General features: G+C 41.9%; 3 protein-coding genes and 1 non-coding gene across 6 annotated transcripts; 3 read left to right on the forward strand and 1 right to left on the reverse strand.

Annotated features, from left to right (window-relative positions):
• Positions 1–783: 783 nt before the first annotated feature.
• TRNAA-UGC (transfer RNA alanine (anticodon UGC)) lies at positions 784–856 on the forward strand. Its single transcript has one exon. It is a non-coding gene; the product is annotated as a tRNA-Ala (tRNA).
• A 1071-nt stretch (positions 857–1927) lies between these two features.
• On the reverse strand, positions 1928–5198 carry LOC116261263 (ferredoxin--NADP reductase, leaf isozyme, chloroplastic-like). The gene is made up of 9 exons (XM_031639948.2): positions 4880–5198; positions 4142–4406; positions 3907–4040; positions 3523–3601; positions 3105–3196; positions 2853–2930; positions 2684–2746; positions 2365–2599; positions 1928–2268 (listed from the first exon to the last, which is right to left on the reverse strand). Exons 1-9 carry the CDS (start codon positions 4973–4975, stop codon positions 2201–2203), a joined length of 1110 nt encoding a protein of 369 aa, XP_031495808.1. The 5' UTR covers positions 4976–5198; the 3' UTR covers positions 1928–2200.
• Positions 5199–7285: 2087 nt separating this feature from the next.
• Positions 7286–8570, forward strand: LOC116261264 (chaperone protein dnaJ 11, chloroplastic). Its single transcript, XM_031639949.2, has one exon. The coding sequence runs from the start codon at positions 7681–7683 to the stop codon at positions 8167–8169; it is 489 nt and encodes a 162-aa protein (XP_031495809.1). The 5' UTR covers positions 7286–7680; the 3' UTR covers positions 8170–8570.
• Positions 8571–8717: 147 nt separating this feature from the next.
• Positions 8718–13125, forward strand: LOC116261261 (pentatricopeptide repeat-containing protein At2g21090). Of its 3 annotated transcripts, none has more exons than XM_031639946.2 (3): positions 8718–12423; positions 12660–12716; positions 12810–13125. In XM_031639946.2, exon 1 carries the CDS (start codon positions 10020–10022, stop codon positions 11898–11900), a length of 1881 nt encoding a protein of 626 aa, XP_031495806.1. In that variant the 5' UTR covers positions 8718–10019; the 3' UTR covers positions 11901–12423; positions 12660–12716; positions 12810–13125. The 3 variants fall into 3 exon arrangements, with proteins under 3 accessions (XP_031495806.1, XP_031495804.1, XP_031495803.1); XM_031639944.2 differs by having other exon boundaries at positions 12660–12704; XM_031639943.2 differs by having other exon boundaries at positions 12660–12693.
• Positions 13126–13892: the final 767 nt, after the last annotated feature.

Here is a 13892-nt window from a genome sequence, read left to right on the forward strand (position 1 = left end):
TTCTCTGATTGAGAGGATCTGCCACCGTTCCGCTGCCGTCCTAATCTTCTGGCTTTTTTCGTCTTCACCACCTTTGCTTTTTTGGCTCTGCACATTGATTCCCCAGTAAAGCTTTGGTCTGTGAAGACACTTGGAAATCTCTTGGTCCCGGTGCTTGCTTGTATCGAGTTTAGCTAAATAACCGCGTGACTTGCGTGGTCGACTTGATAAAAAAATCTGTGCAGCAGCGAATTGTCAGCATTGGCATAGTCTTTTTCCGTCTGCTGATCGATATGGCATAAAGAAGCCAATAGGCCAATAACCAACGGCGTATTTCCTAACCTTTGTTTACAAATAGCTAGAATTAATTCGAAGTAATAAAAGTGCAAAGTCAGAGTTACTAACACCAAAGATACATGTAGCACTGTTAAAATTTATGAAAGTACTGTAAGAACGTTGTGACTTGTGGAAAATTTTGTGACCAACCAAACTTCTTTGCATTAAAAAACACGATCACATACATCATAATCAACACTAGAGTACCAGAGCGATCTCGGTGCCCTTTTAAATACTACAGCTTGAAGCTCAGATGGTTTTTATTGTATCCAATAATCAAATGATTGAATGAATCCGTTCAGTTGAAGTGGAAGGCGGAAGAAAGTATAAATTAATCAAATGATTTCTTCAGTTTAAGTGGAAGGCGGAAGACAGTATAAATTAATCAAATGATTTCTTCAGTTTAAGTGGAAGGCGGAAGACAGTATCTAGTTTTTTTAAAAAAAAAACCTTAAATATAACAACAGCGGGGATGTAGCTCAAATGGTAGAGCGCTCGCTTTGCATGCGAGAGGCACGGGGTTCGATCCCCCGCATCTCCAGATTGATTTCTTAATCCTTTTCCTTTTTACCTGGTTCCGCCCTTTAGTCCTTCCATCTTTCCACGCTTGCGACCATTTTCCATTAAAAAATTAACCAAATCGCAACTAACTTCGTAGGTTTGCCACCAATTCAATTTGAATCAGTCCACAAAACCTGCACCTATGCAAGCTCGAGTGAAATTTGAGCTACAAACACGTCCCAAGATGTGGGGCATGAAAGGACATGATGTTTGATTTCGTGGCAGGAGACAAAGCCTTGGGCACATGAATGTCCGATATCGGGTGTCCTATGACAACACGTCTCAAACACCTGTACAATTTAGTTCCTTTTTAGGACAAAGGGAGACAGCGACTCTCAAAGGTGGACATTCCCGTGTTTGAAACATGCTCATCAACTTTGTTATTGGCGACCTCTTTTGGTGTCAGCCGTCCACACTCTACACATAGTTTGGATTCCAATAGAAACCATGATATTCTTTGTGGAATTTAACAGTACTTGGTGAAACTTAGTTAAGCCAGCCCACAAATAATGAAAAGTATAGCTTCTTGATGAATTAAAACCTGGATTGCGTTCTTACTGAATTAAGACTTACACGATCTTCACGGAACCAACCGTCAACTGCACAATAGCTTGACTTCTCAAACTTCTTATTCTGATCCCAATGGAAGGTGGAGTTTAATACGAAATTTTGAAACATAAGGAAAAAGTGAAGTTTCCTATGCACATTTAGGAGAAAAGCTGAAAGTTTGACTTTAGCATTGAAGATCGTTGCCTGCTCGTTTATACTTAATCAATAAATCACATTTTCTTGTCGACTGAATTCGAACTTAGGAAGATTAAAATATCTTTGAAAGAACGGATAAGAATTCATGCTAAAGATGATCCGAATATGTTTTGAAAGTGCGGGTTTTTTATTTGCTATGAAATATTTACCACTGCCATGAAATCATAAATTAGCTAGAAAACATTGATTCCTGTAATGGAAATCTTTCTGAGCTACGAAACAATGATTTCTGCAATGGAAGTAGATTCCCCAAGCTTCATCACAATTTTAAGTGCAGAGAAGGATGGAGTTCAGAACAGCTCGTTTCCATTGAATTGGAAGACATGTTTTGTTTGTGCAGAGAAGGCATACAGGAGTCTGAAATGAGCACAGCGTTGTACAATCTTTTCGAGACAGCACTTACAAGAAGGTGACAGAAAATACTTCTGACTGTGAGGGAAAAGGAAAACTGAAAAATTATACATATGAGAGCTGGTTTCCTATCTACAGAAAAGAGTGGCGCGCTGGCTGCCAAACATACTGTTGCTGGTAAAAACAAGATTGTAGGAAGCTCCAAACATCAATACACTTCAACGTTCCATTGCTCTGCCTTCTTCAACTGTCTTTTGTACTCCAGCCAATCAAAGCCTGCATTGAGAACATGGCCACAGTTAGACGAATAAGACTAAAGTTTCTATTTCATTAGGTAGTACACTAAGATCCCATAACAATCTGCACTTTTACCATCTCTAGCAGCCAAGGATGTCATAATGTCGTCAATCCCTTTCTCCATTCCTTTCAATCCACACATGTACACGAAGGTGTTGTCCTTCTTGAGCAATTCCCATAGTTCTTCAGCATATTGGGCCATTCTTGTTTGAATATACATCTTTTCTCCCTTCTCATTTGTCTGTTCTCGACTGACGGCAAAGTCAAGCCTGAAATTGTCAGGAGCTTTTTCCTTCATCTTCTCAAACTCCTGTATGTCAAAGAAGCATTAGACTCTACCTTAAGAAGAAAGAAATTAATTATTCAACAGAAATTTATAAATTGATCCATTCACCTCTTTGTAGAGCAAAGAGCTGCTAGTGGGAACTCCCAAGAAAAGCCATGCTAGACCATTGAACTGTATGTCATTCGGAAACTCAAAACACTTGAGGAAAAATTCTGGTGACAACAGAAGGACAATAATAGCAATTTTGAAATTTCAAACTCACGTAATTTAATATTACCTTGTAATCCTTATGCTTCTCAAAGAACATTTTCCACAAGAACCCACGGAAAGGAGCAATGCCAGTACCAGTAGCAAGCTGCAATCAAACGCCATCAAATTTCTGAAGCTAATTGCATATTCAGTCCCAGCCTTAGGCTGAGACCAGTTCAAAACTATGGCAGTGATTTGCAAGCCCATCAAACCATAAAAGAGATAAGCACATGAAGGGACTGTTAGTTGATCAACCACAAAACAAGTGTTTAAAAATTACCATAATGATGGTAGCATTAGGATCAACAGGCATAAGCATTTCTTTGCCCACCGGCCCTGTCATTTTAACTTCATCCCCAGGCTTCAAGTCACCTAAAATATTTGAGACCAATTAATTAACAAACTAATATCTACTAAGTGGATAACTAAATTAAAGAAATACACCTCAAAAATGGATCTAATTTGTCCGAGTTGTCTATAAAAAATGTGGTAATCATTCTAGTTTTTTGGACAGCTACATAATTAGGATATAAAATTACTAGTTCTTCATTAAGTTGTTTTGAATGGCTCATGTTTCTAAAAAGTCTGTAGAAGACAAAGCAGCAATCGCAAATGAAAATTTTGGATTAGGGTTCTCCAAACTTTTCATGTCGATATACAGAACATATGCATCAATGAGCCAGAGGAATGTTCCATACAGAGGAAGTTAGAGCAGACTCCCTTCACTATCTCCCCTTGATCATTGGTATAGACAAGGCGCTTTACGCATAGCGATACCTGTTGGAAACACAAACGCATCACAGTCAAATTTATCCCTGATCATGTAGAACTTTCAACAGAAGTAACTGATGCAAAGAATAAGAGTCTTTGATGACATCGGAGTGGTACCCTTGAGTCCCAATGAAGCTTGCAAATCAGTAAGACCAAATACTTGAGATCTCAATTTAAACATGAAAGGATCCAAACAAAAAAGAGAGTTTTGTCCATCTTCTTGTTAAAAAGGAATTACGTATTAAATGTCAGAAATCGTCCTCCCCAACAAAGAATTGAGAATTATCAAAATCAGGGCAACTTGGACTTACACTTTTGGAGTCTCCAAAATCCCCAAGAGCACTGCTGGCTATAGAGTAGAGCCTCAACTTATGGGGCTTTCCGTTCTTGTCAATGCCATCAGGAATTACACCAACAGACTGCCCTTCCCTGTAGGGTATTTCCCCTAAGGATAATCATGAAAACATCAAGACAGAGGACCACTTGAGGCACAAAAGCAGACATAATTAATCAGCAGAACTGAAGGAGCATTGAGCCCAAAAGCACCTTCAGTGGTGAAAACCATGTGCCATGTCTCTCCTGGTGCATCATCCCCAGTAATCTTGGTGTTGAGGAGGCAGCGACCAGTGTAGGGTGTCTTGGGCTTGAATTTGTTGACAATGACACCTTCCTCATTCTTCTTGTGGACCTTCTCTACCTTTGTAGGAGTTTCTGTTGCAATCTGAGCTCTGACTGCGAGCTTACTAATTGCAGAAACATTCCTTGTTGCTACAAGCGCTTCAGACGCAATAGGCCTTCCACTGAGAAAAGCCTGTAATACATAAACTGGGTGAGGAAACAACAAAAGTGGGTGCCGTTTTTTCTAGCTCCTGTGCTTCTTTTTTTCTTTTTTTTTTCATCACTTCAGGCCAAAGGATACGCAAGAGCCTCGACATTGCAAACACGACTGACAGGTAGAGACAAATTTTCATGCATCAGACTACTAGGTACAACCACCAAACCACTAGAAGTTCTTCCCTTATATACATATAAAACTAATGAAAAGTGGATGCGTACTTACCAATATTATATAAGGCCAGGTGAAGCATGAGCCATGAACTAAGGTATCTATATGTTTGTTAGTTTAGCTCAATTACATTGAGTGGCGCATATAGTGGCTAGAAAAATAAGCCTAAGGACTAATGCATAAGAAGAAAATTGTGATCGATCTAAAACCTGTTCCATCAAAACTTTCTTTCTTCTTCTTTTGCTTACTTTTTAAGATGAATGATTGCAGGGGTTTACCTTGTGGAAACAGATCCTTTCAGAGGAGGCAGAAGCTCTAGTCGGTAGAGAAGTGGAGGTGGGGAGGGACACTGCAGCAGCAGTAACTGCAGCCATGCTGGTGGTTGAGGACCGAAGTCTGATTCTCGGGCTAGCTTAAGCTTTTTCTGCTCCCTTGAGGGTGAGGAGAAAGAGAAAGGGAGGTGAGGAGAAGAGAAGAGAAGGATTGATGTGGGGGAGGAGGGGAGGAATTGGGTGGCGGAGAAGATGAAGGCAGACGTTAAGTGGTGAAGGATGCAGGATAGGATTCAATTTGGATAAGTCGGATCCTCCACACAAAATTGAATGGAGAAAATGGGTGTGAGCCAAAAGGGCGGATGGTCTTCGGAGAGGCGATCATGGAATCTACACACATTGTTTCTCATTGCAAGATTGACGGTCGGAGTTCCCCGGGAGAAGGAACTCTGCCACAGATGTCCTGGTGGGTGTGTGTGCGAGCGTGCGAGGGAGAGAGCCGGATTGACCCGGACTCGATCCAGAAGGACTAAAAAGTCTGATCTTCATACGAAAAGAAAAGAACCCGATCACAAAAAATTTGATTACCAGTAACACCAATCTTTCGAATTAAAAGAAGAGAAGATTTATCCGGTATGACTACGTCTGATTGTGATTTCTTTTGTAGAAATCAGTCAAAACTAGGTTGGAAGATGGGTAACGCGGTATCAGATCTGGATCTGGACCTCCTGAATCCCACACAGTTTCCTTTTGTCTTCCATTTAAGCTTAATTCTTTTAATGTTTCTACTTTATATACTTGCCCCAACTGGCCACTAAAGGACTTCTCATGGCATTTACTTTTGGCTACTTCTCATCTGACACCTTAGTACACTGACTACTGGATTCAAATTTTAATAGCTCTCTGTTTCTCCTCACACACACACACACACATATATATATATATATATGTTTGTTTGTTTGTTTTTATATATATTTATTATTTATATAACAAGCTGAAATCCCCGAGCCATCTATCCATCAATAAGAAAGACAGGTGTACGAATGACTAGGGATGCCAACGGGTTGGATTCGAATTAGATACCTTTAATCATATTCACTTTTTCGAAATATTCACATATTGAGATTTGAATTCAAATAAAGAAAAATTCATATCTGAATCAGAACCTAAAATTCAATTTCAATATAAATCTAATCTGAATCCATTTTGATATTCATATTCGAATTCGAATTTTGAACTGGATTTTGTCAATTTTCAAAATGTAATAGCATTAGATATGATACTTGCCTAAAAATGAATTTAATCCGAAGCCAAAGCCAAATCCAATCAGATAATTGTGTATATCCAAATTTGAATCTAATCAGATGCCAATTATTAATTCCAAATTCGATTCTATTTCTTAATCGAATATTTTTTTTTCACATCCGTTTTTTTCAAGTAAGTTTAGGCCGATATCCGACCCAAATCAAATATATTGACATCCTTAGGAATGACGTCTTGGGACATCCCAGTTTCCAACTAAAAATTTGTGGAGATGAATTAAACATTCCCAATCGAAAGAACTACCGCTCGGACTGCATGAACTCTTGCACCGAAAGATTTGATTACCATTTTAAAGGGCTTCGACGGTAAGACTAGTTTTTACAGCTGATTTTGATCCTAGAAGGATGCCTGGTTCTCCTTTTCTCAAAAAAAAAAAAAAAAATCATTTATCTTATATAAAATTTTTGAAAAATGTCAAAAAATTGAAACTATATTTTCGACCTCTTTCATGAAAAATTCTCGGCACTAGCATAGTTCTAGCACCGTTAAAAGCTCGCTAAAATGAGTTTGAAGAAAAATCTTTGGAAAAGGATTTGGCAGATGATCACCATACATACATATAAAGGAAGGAAGAAGGAAGCACAAGGCAACTGGAACTGGAAAAGGTCCACGGGAAAAGGAAGGAGCAACAAATGAGGCGTCAAAGAAAAGAAAGAGCTACTAGCCAACCCTAACTAAACTGCAATACTCCGTCACACTGCCAAATTGGACGGTCCACCTCCCTCATTCGACTACATTTACTTGGGTTACCATTTCTGTCCTTCATAATGACTGGTTTGGTTTTTGCTTTTCCCTGTCCTAGGCGGCGGCGTTGTCGTTTTGGCATCCCTCCCACCGCTCCGTTTTCTAAACAAAGATGGATATTGTAAACAAAATCATTCTAGGTACCTTCGGCTATATGAAATCCAATATTTGTACTCTTCCTTCCTTCTTATATTTTTCTTCACAATGATTTTTAGTTTCTCCTGAAAGAAAGAAATCTAGGTGGCGGATGAGCTACCATGGTCAATTAACTAAGCAACTCTCACTAAATATAAAACATAGAAAAAAGAAGAGCCATTTTTTCAGGCCACGAAAATTCAGATATCAAATGATTGCACAGTGGACAAATTCTTAACCACTGCTGGGAAGGAAAACAAGCGTTTTAATGTCCATAATGACGAAGCGTGCTTTGATTACTCCAAGACTCGATGTGGCGTTTCTCAAAAAGATCTGAAAGGAATAGATGGTTGAAACTCTTTCGCCGGTAGCGTAGCCGCCAGGTGGACCCCGCGCTAACTCATCTGACTGAAGCAACGAGAAGACAAGCGTATGCTAACCCAAACCTCCTAACCCTGGTTAACCTTTCGCCCACCCCATCCCTATAAAGATCGCGCCCGTCTCCCCTTCTTTCCCTCCAAACTGGACCCGATCTTCTCGAATCCCCTAGCTCGCTCGCCCCGGATCCACGTCTCGAATCTCTGCTTGCCCCGTTCCGTTCTCCGATGGCAACCTCTCCGATGAGATCGCCCCGATTCCTCGGCGAGCCCGTCGCCAAAACTGATTTCCTCGGTTTCCCGCCGGAAACCTTACGGCCGACCGTCGGACTCTCTCCAATCCGGCCGCTCTCCCTCACCATATCGGCCTCATATGCGTCGTCCGCATCGGAGCGATCTCTGCCGTGCGCTTCCCCTCGGGCGGCCTCACCCGCGTCCCACTACGACGTCCTGGGCGTTCCCATGGGCGCCTCGAGCGACGACATCAAGGTAGCCTACCGGAGGCTTGCGAAGGCCGTGCACCCGGACGTCGCCAGGGCCGATCGGAGGGACGCGTCGGAGGACGAGTTCATCCGGCTCCAGTCCGCTTACTCAACGCTGTCCGACCCGGAGAAGCGTGCCGCCTACGACCGGGAGATGCTCCGGGTCCGGTTCCAGCGGTCCATCTCGTTCAACGGGTACTCCCGCCGGAATTGGGAGACGGACCAGTGCTGGTGACCGCGTAGCGCCGCCGGCGTTAGACGAACTTCTCCTTTGTTCTGGAATCGGACGACCGAAGAAGTCCTTCGGTAGGGGGGCGACGAAACGATGGAGGTTTTGGGGGGTATTTTGGTGATCTTGTAACAAGCAGAAGCCCCCGGGTCCATTTCCTGGTTTCGACGTGCTAAATGGTCGAACCAATCCGTTAAATTCTAACTACAAATGACGTAACAGCCAAGATGGGATCACGATTAATTATAATGGCGCCTTTTGGATACCTTGTGTCTCGGATGTCCTTAATTGCTCATGATAATAATCCAAAAGGTAGTAAAGCTAGATTTGGGTCTATGTATATAGTTGTTTAGGGGAGCACATTTCATATTTCTCATGCAATTAAGTTTCACTCTTTATTAGCATAATCCATGGAGCGATGGCTTAGCTCTATAGCTTTTCTATCTCGATCTGCCTGCTACTGAGCTTCTATATAGAATAATATTTCAGACCCACAAGCACATGATGAACTCTAAACTTGTTTAATCTACGACTAACTATCTCACCCCCGATCAAAACGACGACTGAGGAGATTGCCATACTGGATCCAACTCTGTCTTAAGCACATAGAGAGAGACAGCATGTTGGTAGTTCCAAATCTCTCTTTTTTTTTTTGGAAATAAAAGCATCACAGAAAACAAATAAAACTAGCCATCTTTGATTATTGAAGAGGAAAGGCACTTGCATGATTGCTTCTAGGCTCGCGTCACCTTTCACTTTTTTCCACTTTCTCTTTGTTTATTATGTGTAGGAGAGAGATTCCGGTGCTCCTAGAAGAGCATCAGTGATCTTCTTAGCATTTTTAAGACAATAAAATAAAGGCTATAGAGTATTGTTCTAAGGGTGGGGAAACAATCGAACGGCGCGTAATTCAGTCACTGGTCGTTCTCAGTGCATGGGGACACTTTCCCTAGTTTCAGTACTGAAGATGATGCCTCCCCCCCACCAAGTCAAGTGCTTTTATCTCCATCTCCATAGACTTCTCTGCCTTCTTCCAAGAATGTGATAGAGAATGGTTGATGATCCATGTCGTCCCCACGTTACTCCTTGGCCTCATTGATGATATCTGGACAACTTTTTTATTTGTTTTCGGTGGCGGAAAAGAGTGATACTAATTCCCTGTGGACATATTGAATGTTCTATTGGCTTCATCTGTTGTAGATGCAACTTGGTGGAGGGGAACCCTTCTAGAAGATCCTCAATAATGCTTTCCTGTAAATAATTGAAATGTTCTTAGGCCTCACTCCTTCTAGAAGCTTTGAGAATGTGATGGGCGTCATAGCACAGTCTCATATGTGGAGGGACGACTCCAAAGTCTTTAGGACTTGTCTGGTTAGCTGGAATATTCCAGGAAAACAGAAAAAGAAAGAAACTGTATTTTTTTATTTTCAGGAACTCAATAATAGAAACACCCATTTTTCTTTTTTTCTTTTTTCTTTTTTTAAATGTAACATAAAAAAGAGATATTGATTGCATCATGTGAGAACAGTAAGCGTACCAAGTCACAAACATTTCTTCGTTATCCATATCAAGTTTAATGAGATTTTCTTCCCTTTTAGTTTTGCTTCATCTGTTTAGGTAACCTTACTTAAACATAAATTGCAGATGGTTTGTGCTAGATGGGCCAATTCGTATCTGGGGAGAAAAAAAAAAAAAAATCCCATACGTTAGATCGTACATGTAGAATTAAAGGAAAGAAACCTTCTCAATCTTAAGAAGAAAAGATGCCTGCAATGCAAGTTCCCCAACCCACGTCGAGCCATGTCCGGCTCTAGCTGGCCAAGCCCACGTCCCCAAAGGTCCACCGTGCCGGCCCTATGTTAGGCCTGAACCTGGCGCCACGGCCTCTCCGCTCGCACCCGATGGCTTCCCTCTGCCGTCGATGCGCGAGCGCCTCGCTTCTGCTTCAGATCGGCCGCCTCTCTCCTTGCTTCCTCGCCGCTAAGAGGTCGTCATCGTCGTCGAACGCAAAGCGGAGAGTGGCAGGCTCCTGCATGGCCCGCGCCATCGCGAGGCTCTGCTGCGAAGGTAAACTCGATGAGGCCGTCGACTCCCTAGACCTCCTCGCCGAGCGCGGCCTTCGCCTCGACTCTCACACTCTCGCCTTTCTGCTGCAGACCTGCGCCCGCTCCGCCGACCTCTCCCGCGGCAGATGGGTTCACCTCCACATCCTTCGGACCGGGACCAGCCTAACCTTGTTCGTTGCCAACCATCTGCTGCACCTGTACGCGAGATGCGGCCGTCCTGGGGACGCTCGCAAGGTGTTCGACAAAATGCCTGTGAAAAATGTGTTCTCCTGGAATGCGATGCTCGGTGGGTATGCTAGAGCTGGATTGGTTGGACCCGCGCGAAGGTTGTTTGATGAAATGCCCGAGAGAGATGTGGTGTCTTGGAACACAATGGTGGTGGCCCTGGCGCATGGTGGTTCGTGCGAGGATGCGGTTAAGTTGTTCGTGGAAATGCAGAGGGCGAGGGTTGGCGTTAACCAGTTTAGCTTTGCAGGTGTCTTAATAGCGTGCGTTTCGTTGCTTGTGGTGAGCATTGTTAGGCAGGTCCATGCTCAGGTTGTTCGTGCTGGGTTTATGCATAACACAGTGACTGCGAGTTCTTTGGTTGACGGATACGCTAAATGCGAGGAGATCAACGATGCACGGCAATTGTTTGATGAGATACATTTGAGAGATGTGACCTGTTGGACGAGCATGATTTCTGGGTATGCCAAGTCGGAGAAAGTGGAGGAGGCAAGGCGATTGTTTGAATTGATGCCCGAGAGGAATGAGTTCTCTTGGAATGCCATTATTATGGCTTATGCGCAGAATGGACTAGGGCTAGAGGCACTGGAAGTGCTGCGTAAGATGGTTTCTTTAGGTTTGAGACCCAACCAGTTTACCTATAGCGGCACTCTGAGGGCGTGCTCTAGCATCTCTGGGCTTAAGCATGGCAAAGAGATACATGCCCATTTGTTGAAGGCTGTTTTTAGGCCAAACATAGTTGTCGTGAGTTGTTTAATTGATATGTACTCTCAATGTGGGTATTTAGAATATGGGCAACGAATTTTTCATGGGTTAAGAAAGATGGATATTGTTGCATGTAACACAATGGTGTCTGCCTTTGCTCATCATGGCTGTGGGAAAGAGGCTATTAAATTGTTTGAGGAAATGTTAAAGGAAGGAATGAAACCCGATTCTGTTACATTACTTGCAATCGTCATGGCATGTGCCCATGCTGGATTAATTGAGGAGGGGATTCGGTATTTTAGATTGATATCCGACTGCCATGGTGTAAACCCACAGCTTGTGCATTATGTATGTTTAATTGATCTTTTACTGCGTGCTGGTTGCTTTAGTGAAGCAACTGGTCAACATGGAGATATGGCATCGAAAACTGATGTTAGGATAACTAGTACTCACACCAAATCTGAATGGAAGAATGAATTGGCTGAACAGCTTGTCAAATCAGAACCTTACTTTTCTGCAGGATATGATCTGTTTTCAAGCATGTATGTAACTGACGCAAGTTGGGGCTCTTTGCAAAAGGTGAAAAGCCTAATGAAAGAGAGGCAATCCCTAAGTACTAGCTGGATACAAGTAGATAATAAGATGCACGGATTTGTTGCTGCAGACCATCTACAACCTTTAGAGGAAGATGTTAGTTTGATTTTGATGCACTTAGCTTCCCATATGATGCAAGACGAATAATTTCTAGCTGAAATCGAGGCAGTCCACTTGTGAAAGGATATCTAATTGTTCTTGAGGGAATTATTTGTTCAATGGCTTAAAGCTGAGCCGGGAGAACAAAAAAATGTCTTTTGCCGCCAGGAGAGAAGGCTATATATGCCTCATGTTTGATTAATGAGTTGAATTGCTCCATCACATGGAGTCAACATCATACACCCTGCCATGCTGAAAGTTGAAGACAAAACAATGACCTGGTTGTGTGATTGAACACAATATATTTAGTTGTTTCGGCTTTCAGGATCCTTGGGCTGTGAACAGAAAGCCAACAACTTCTTTGAGTTGACAGCAGATGCCAGTTGCTGTTGACTTCCTGCCAATCATCAGGTCATTACAAATTTCAGAACAACTAAGAAATAACATGAGATATAAGGAGCTTTGCCTTTTCGTGTATATGCATTCTCAGTAATTCACAGAGATAGACGGTTATCAGCGGCAGCTCTATCTTAATTTTCCAGTGGAGGCGTTCCAAAGTGAAGTTCGAAACGTAAGTTAAATAGAATCTTTTGAGACACTCTTTAGTTGTGCCCCAGCTTTAATTATCATAGTAGAACTATCAGAAAGATGGCCGCTTTCTTTTTCATGTAAGAGTCTTGAATCGCTTCTAAAATCCTTCAAAGGATTTGGGGCTGTATGAGGAAAGTGGCTTCACATTTTCATGTTTGGAGAAACTTATACCTTGTGCCTGGTTCTGAGTTTTGGCTTTAATTCTGCTTGTTGCAGGTTCTTGCTGCAGAGAAAATGTCTCATTTGGAAGGTATACACTGAGTAAGATTCCAGGTTGCTTGACCATGTTTCTGTTGTTTGGTGATTGCTAGTTTCTTGTAGAGGTTATCTTGTTAGATTTGATCTATCGTCCTGTTTGTGACGCAGGTTGAGAAGGCAAACCCTGCCTCTTGAGTGTGTATCTTCAACCTTTCGTTGAATTTGAACCATGACCACTCTGATGACAGCCAAGGTTTACTCCACCAAACCGACTACTTTCAAGTCAATTCCATTTACTCCTCATAGACACCTTGCACAGAAACGGATTCTCCAAAGCCGTAGATCACTGGTGAAAGCAGCCTGCTTGCACTGCAAGCATAAATAGAAGGCAGCTAAAATGTAAACTTGTCATCAATTCATACTGAATTGATAATATGTAAAGTTCCGATATTTTATGCTAAGATGGCTCTGGTTCTTTTCTAAATTTTGCAGTTAAACAATTTTCTTTGGCATTTCTTTCTGGATAACTTGCTTGTCCTGGCACATACCTCCTGATGCTTTACACGACATACTTGGTTGTTGCATCCCTAATCTTTTCTGTTTTTTCAAGGATATACTGGGTATGTATGGGTTTGGGTCTGATCGGCTGTCAGCGAGTACAATTTAACAGGAAATGACCATAAGAATATCTAAGTTTGAATCTGTATTTGACTAGCTAAAAATCAAATTTATGCAGACATTAGTGTTGAATGGGGTTTCAGCTCAGATTCAAAGAGAAGTTTATACAGACTATAAGTTGAATTCGAGTTCAGCTAAACAGACGTGGATAATTTGTATATGAACCATTTACGTGCCTCATTTTCCAAGACAGAATATGGGAACAGCTCATCTGTGAACAAAGGATAACGAGGCATGTCATCTATAATTGACAATTCTTCCTCTTATGAAGAAGGAAACCATGATGTTTCTGTCTGTGTCATTTGTGCAAATTTTTGTCTCGTATTATCTAATTTGTCTTTCAAAATGCGATCTTGATTATCTCTCTTGCCTATCAGGAAACTATTTCCATTGTTTGGGCCCTGTAGCAATACCTCAGTTATTGAACTGTACACCTTACAATAATTGGATGCAAGGCAAAATAAGCAGGACATTTTTCTTAACTACACATTGGAAGAAGAAAATTTGTAGATGGAGACAATCTTATCCCGTTTAGAACGAGGGTAAAACACAACTAAGTTGAACAACATTGGA

Source organism: Nymphaea colorata, chromosome 9 (genome assembly GCF_008831285.2).
Source record: "Nymphaea colorata isolate Beijing-Zhang1983 chromosome 9, ASM883128v2, whole genome shotgun sequence".
Lineage (NCBI taxonomy): Eukaryota > Viridiplantae > Streptophyta > Magnoliopsida > Nymphaeales > Nymphaeaceae > Nymphaea > Nymphaea colorata.